Consider the following 6,672-nt stretch of genomic DNA (forward strand, 5'->3'; position numbering starts at 1 on the left):
CCAAAACTCACCTGCTGAACCCCAAAACTCACCCAACCCCAAAACTCACCTGCTGATCCCCAAAACTCACCCAACCCCAAAACTCACCTGCTGAACCCCAAAACTCACCCAACCCCAAAACTCACCTGCTGAACCCCAAAACTCACCTGCTGAACCCCAAAACTCACCTGCTGATCCCCAAAACTCACCCAACCCCAAAACTCACCTGCTGAACCCCAAAACTCACCTGCTGAGCCCAAAACTCACCCAACCCCAAAACTCACCTGCTGAGCCCCAAAACTCACCCAACCCCAAAACTCCAACTCTTAGAAAGGTGTTGAATCTTTCTAAGACATTTTATGTTGGTTTTTCCTTTAATTTGTCACCCGTCTGAACATATACAGTACATATGCAGTGTGAATACTTATGCAGGTATACATATAGGGCTTTAAATCAGAGACTCCAAACGCACAGTGTGATGCACTCTTTTATTAGCACTTCCCTATCTGCGTCAGAAGGGAAGAGGGATCAGATGAGACAGGCGCTTCCACAGGCCAGGGCAGCACACAGTGGAGACTTAACCCTGAAAATAAAAATGTATAAAATAAGAAAGAAGCCCATCAAAAGTAAAACAAAGCACATAAAGCTCGTAGGGGGCGACATAGCTCAGGAGGTAAGACTGATTGTCTGGCAGTCGGAGGGTTGCCGGTTCAAACCCCACCCTGGGCGTGTCGAAGTGTCCTTGAGCAAGACACCTAACCCCTAACCCCTAACTGCTCTGGCGAATGAGAGGCATCAATTGTAAAGCACTATATAAATGCAGTCCATTTACCATTTACCAAATGAATAAAACCAACCTGGGCTAGCCTCCAAATTTCCACCCTCCTGTTCTCACATAGGAAACATCCAATATAATTAAAAAACTGAATCTACAATTACTACTAAAATGCATATTTAATTATTTAGAGTAACTGATTAGTAATTATGATGATCATTGTTGAACCATTTCTATAAAATTAACAGTTATTGCCACATCAGTAGATTTAGTATATCAACATTCATCCAGCTCAGAAGTGCAATGCAACCCAATGACTCAAAAATCTCTCTCTCTTACACACTGGCACATGCACACGCTCACTCATACATACATACACACACACACACACACACACATGCCCCCACATACATACATGCACACACGCATACACACACTCACACATGCCCCCACATACATACATGCACACACGCACTCATTCATACATACACACATACATGTACACACACACACACACACACATACACTCACACATACACACACACTCACTCACACATGCACACAACCACACACACACATGCATGCACACAGCCACACACACACACATACATGCACACACACACACTCTTGTTGGTCTCACCATATCATGTTCTCTTTCCTTGCGCTCCCCTGTACCCCTGTACCCCCCTATAAGGGGAAGACCAGGAAGCCTGAGAAGGTGGAGTACTTCCACCCCCCCATCAGGTTCCCCCTCTCCAGCTTCAGGTAGGCCTTGTCGCCCCTCTCCATGGTAACCAGCCCCGCGTTGGTCGCCGCCTCTCGGGTCACGTCCTGGTCCCCGGCGAAGGCCGAGATCACTGGCCACCCGTTGAGCACCAGACTGACCTGAGATCAGTGAGAGAGAGCCGTTGAGCACCAGACTGACCTGAGATCAGAGACAGAGAGCCATTCAGCTCCAGACTGACCTGAGATCAGAGAGCCGTTGTGCACCAGACTGACCTGAGATCAGAGAGAGAGAGCCATTCAGCTCCAGACTGACCTGAGATCAGAGACAGAGAGCCATTCAGCTCCAGACTGACCTGAGATCAGAGACAGAGAGCCATTCAGCTCCAGACTGACCTGAGATCAGAGAGCCGTTGAGCACCAGACTGACCTGAGATCAGAGAGCCGTTGAGCACCAGACTGACCTGAGATCAGAGAGAGAGAGCCATTCAGCTCCAGACTGACCTGAGATCAGAGAGAGAGCCATTCAGCTCCAGACTGACCTGAGATCAGAGAGAGAGCCATTCAGCTCCAGACTGACCTGAGATCAGAGAGAGCCGTTGAGCACCAGACTGACCTGAGATCAGAGAGCCGTTGAGCACCAGACTGACCTGAGATCAGAGAGCCGTTGTGCACCAGACTGACCTGAGATCAGAGAGCCGTTGAGCACCAGACTGACCTGAGATCAGTGAGAGAGCCGTTCAGCTCCAGACTGACCTGAGATCAGAGAGAGAGAGCCATTCAGCTCCAGACTGACCTGAGATCAGAGAGAGCCGTTCAGCTCCAGACTGACCTGAGATCAGAGAGAGAGAGCCGTTGAGCACCAGACTGACCTGAGATCAGAGACAGAGAGCCATTCAGCTCCAGACTGACCTGAGATCAGAGAGAGCCGTTGTGCACCAGACTGACCTGAGATCAGTGAGAGAGAGCCATTCAGCTCCAGACTGACCTGAGATCAGAGAGAGCCGTTCAGCTCCAGACTGACCTGAGATCAGAGAGAGAGAGCCATTCAGCTCCAGACTGACCTGAGATCAGAGAGAGACCAGAACCACCAAGCATAATTTCGAAGAGCTTGTTTTCCCTGGTAAGTGGCAAATGACAACTTTTTCAAACCGAGTAACTGGAGGCAGAAACAGCCGATCAGATGACAAACCGGAAGAGCGAAACAGAGACTAATGTAAAAAAAAATTTACAACAGGGGTCGTAACACCTGCCTGTTCAAAAAACATTTTAATACACACAGGTGTGTGGGTCAGTGTCGTTGGCAGGCTCACCTGTGTGGTCTATACACAGGTGTGTGCGTCAGTGTCGTTGGTAGGCTCACCTGTATGGTTCACACACAAGTGTGTGGGTCAGTGTCGTTGGTAGGCTCACCTGTATGGTCTGCCTGTTGTACACCTTGACTACATGGAAGCTGAAGCTGTAGACTCCCTTCCTGGGGGCCAGGAAAATGCTGCGGGCGGGGTCAAAGTGCCCCCCCACATTCACCAGGATCTGCACAGCACACAGTCCAAAAAACAACATGGTCAACAACATGGCCGCTACAGAGAGGGCTCAACATGGCCGCTGCAGAGAGGGCTCAACACGGCCGCTGCAGAGAGGGCTCAACATGGCCGCTGCAGAGAGGGCTCAACATGGCCGCTGCAGAGCGGGCCCAACATGGCCGCTGCAGAGAGGGCTCAACATGGCCGCTGCAGAGCGGGCCCAACATGGCCGCTGCAGAGAGGGCTCAACATGGCCGCTGCAGAGAGGGCTCAACATGGCCGCTGCAGAGCGGGCCCAACATGGCCGCTGCAGAGCGGGCTCAACATGGCCGCTGCAGAGAGGGCTCAACATGGCCGCTGCAGAGAGGGCTCAACATGGCCGCTGCAGAGCGGGCCCAACATGGCCGCTGCAGAGAGGGCTCAACATGGCCGCTGCAGAGCGGGTCCAACATGGCCGCTGCAGAGAGGGCTCAACATGGCCGCTGCAGAGAGGGCCTAATATGGCCGCTGCAGAGGTGCTGCGGCGTTGATGTGATTCTGTAATGGTGCTGTAGTGTTGCATGGCCATTGTGGTCATGTGGCATTGATACTGGGGTGGTGTTGTGCGGATGTGGTCATGTGGCATTGATACTGGGGTGGTGGTGTGCGGATGTGGTGGTATTCTGTGGTTGCGGTGCTGATTTATGCTCATGGGCACAGTGGCGGCTGACCTGGTCGAAGTATATGGTCATGGTGCGGTTGCTCATCTCGGAGGGCTCATGGTTGGTGTTGCGGGAGGCAGAGAAGGCGACGCGGCCGGTTCCTGAGCGCACCGACATGCCAAGAGCGTTCCCCGTCGGCTCGGAGGAGGGCGTGGAGTCGCACACCACCAAACACTTCCCCTCCAGCACGATGGGCTCTGTGTCATTTTGCCCTCCAGCCACCAGGGGGCCACGCAGGGCCAGCAGCAACCCAAGCAGCAGGGCACAGCCCTGGGGCACTGCAGACCAGGGCATGCTTCTGACTGGTCTGGCTCTCAGGGATATGTAGTCCTGGGTGGGAGAGCAGGAAAGACACATTTACAGTGGTGCCAGCAGCAGGAAGTCCATCATAGCCTCACACAACCAATCCCAGAAATACAGAGGAGTGTCAGGGACAGCCAGTCAGGGACACTGTATGAGAGGAACAGCCAGTCAGGGACACTGTGTGAGAGAAACAGCCAGTCAGGGACACTGTGTGAGAGAAACAGCCAGTCAGGGACACTGTGTGAGAGAAACAGCCAGTCAGGGACAGGGTGTGAGAGAAACAGCCAGTCAGGGACACTGTGTGAGAGGAACAGCCAGTCAGGGACACTGTGTGAGAGAAACAGCCAGTCTGGGACACTGTGTGAGAGAAGCAGCCAGTCAGGGACAGGGTGTGAGAGAAACAGCCAGTCAGGGACAGTGTGTGAGAGAAACAGCCAGTCAGGGACAGGGTGTGAGAGAAACAGCCAGTCAGGGAGGCTGTGTGAGAGGAACAGCCAGTCAGGGAGGCTGTGTGTGAGAGGAACAGCCAGTCAGTGAGGCTGTATGTATATAGACATGAGGTCATGTTTGGGTGGAGATGAGGTAGTGTTTGGGTGGAGGGTGTGGGGGTGGAGATGAGGTCATGTTTGGGTGGAGAGTGTGGGGGTGGAGATAAGGTAAAGTTTGGGTGGAGAGTGTGGGGGTGGAGATGAGGTAATGTTTGGGTGGAGAGTGTGGGGGTGGAGATGAGGTAGTGTTTGGGTTGAGGGTGTGGGGGTGGAGATGAGGTAATGTTTGGACGCAGAGTTCTGAGAGATTGCCAGGCCCAACTGGGTCCAGGAGGACGAGAGCAGGATCTCCACTGGGAGACCATCTGTCCTTTACACGCTCCCTCTCTTTTTGCACCTTCCCCATCGCATTCCCACACATCCCCTCTTCATCCCGACTCTCTGTCCTGTTTGCAACAGCTTCCTCTTCATCTCCTCAAAACTACACAACAAAGCATCCAAATGCACCTTGCTGCCGTTTCGAAAAATTAATCTAACATACATAAATTTATAATAAACAATCTGACATATGCATGTTCCATTTAATAAAACATTAATCTAACATACACAAACTTATAATAAACAAATAAACAATCTGACATAAGCATGTCACATTTAATACAACACTAATCTAACATACACAAATTTATAATAAACAATCTGATGCATGTTACATTTAATAAAACATTAATTGAACATACAGAAACTTATAATAAACAAATAATCTGACATATCAATGTTACATTTAATAAAAAATGAATCTAACTTACACAAACTTACAATAAACTAATAAACAATCTGATGTATGAATATTACCTTAAACAAAAACATTCACACAATGGGCCTCATTCACAAAACTTTTCTTAAATTATTCATACATTTGCTCTTAAATACATTTAATAAAACATTCATCCAACATATACACAACCTTATTATAAACCCAATCTGAAATATACATATTATGTTTAACAAAAACATTCATCTAATATATACACAGCATGATAAACAAAAAATGGATGAACAGCATAATGGTGAATTTAAAAAAGAATGTTAATTGTAACATATTATTATTATTATTATTATTATTATTATTACAGGAACAGTAATTTGCCTTCTATGCACAATAAGGACCTAACAAAGCTAAAGCAGACGAGAAGGTTAAAAAGCTTTTCTGATCTCACCTTTCAAACTCGATGAGGCTCCTTCTTTTCTTCAGGGCATCAGAAGCCCGCTGTTTCCCTGAGAGAGTGACTGACTGGTCCTCGAGTCTCCACCAGAACACGCCTCACTGTTAAAGCACACTCTCCCTCTCCCCCCAGCGGTCTCTCGTACCCTCCCTTTCTCCCTCACTCTTCCATCTCATACCCCCTACCTGCTCCTTACTCTTTCCTGCCTCCCCCCCTCCCTCCCTCCGGCCTTATGCTCTGTTTTTTTTTCTACAATAAAGACTGGTTTACTGCACACACATTCATGCATGACGGCTTTGGATGAGTCCAAATTGGAAAGGTTAGCTGCTACCACATCTCTCTCCCAGTACAGGGTGGAAAGGAAGCCATGTTTCCTATAAAAGTTTAAACTTTGTTTCCTCTTTCATGAACGCACACATTATACAGTCATATTATCTATTCTCAGAGCAAAAGATCAGGGGCTTCTCATAGTCAGTTCAGTGATGTTGAACCACTGATTTTAGGGATTTTTCATTTACGTTTTGTTTGCACCACGGCTAACAGGATATGAATAAACTCCCTGATCTGAACAGATATCTGCAGCTCAGGAAGGGCAGTGTCACCTGGTGGTCAGTGGTTTACACTGCAGTCTCCACTGTCTACATGCCACATAAGGACACTTTCACCTTAAGTACAGTGGACCTTTATGGACACTGATGCTTTCTGACTGGAGGAAAGACATTCATTAATAGTGTGAATGCAAGTCTGTCTTAAAACAGACAGACAGGAAGAGCCTGGCAGAACCCTGTATGAGACAGGCACACTCTTACTGCTCTCTCCAGTTTAATCTCTAACGGTAAGGTCTAAATGTCTTGAAGGTTGCGTAAGTTCTGAAGCTGATATCCAGGCGTGGCACACTGCTGTAATGCTCAAATATAGGTGACAGGTGAGGCCACGATGCTGGTTGCTGATTGG

General features: G+C 48.9%; 1 protein-coding gene across 1 annotated transcript; it reads right to left on the bottom strand.

Annotated features, from left to right (window-relative positions):
* Positions 1-453: 453 nt before the first annotated feature.
* LOC135258706 (cerebellin-1-like) lies at positions 454-5,853 on the bottom strand. The gene is made up of 5 exons (XM_064342211.1): positions 5,713-5,853; positions 3,711-4,031; positions 2,891-3,010; positions 1,395-1,639; positions 454-562 (listed from the first exon to the last, which is right to left on the bottom strand). Exons 2-4 carry the CDS (start codon positions 3,993-3,995, stop codon positions 1,442-1,444), a joined length of 603 nt encoding a protein of 200 aa, XP_064198281.1. The 5' UTR covers positions 3,996-4,031; positions 5,713-5,853; the 3' UTR covers positions 454-562; positions 1,395-1,441.
* Positions 5,854-6,672: the final 819 nt, after the last annotated feature.

This window comes from Anguilla rostrata, chromosome 7, assembly GCF_018555375.3.
Source record: "Anguilla rostrata isolate EN2019 chromosome 7, ASM1855537v3, whole genome shotgun sequence".
In the NCBI taxonomy this organism is placed as follows: Eukaryota; Metazoa; Chordata; class Actinopteri; order Anguilliformes; family Anguillidae; genus Anguilla; species Anguilla rostrata.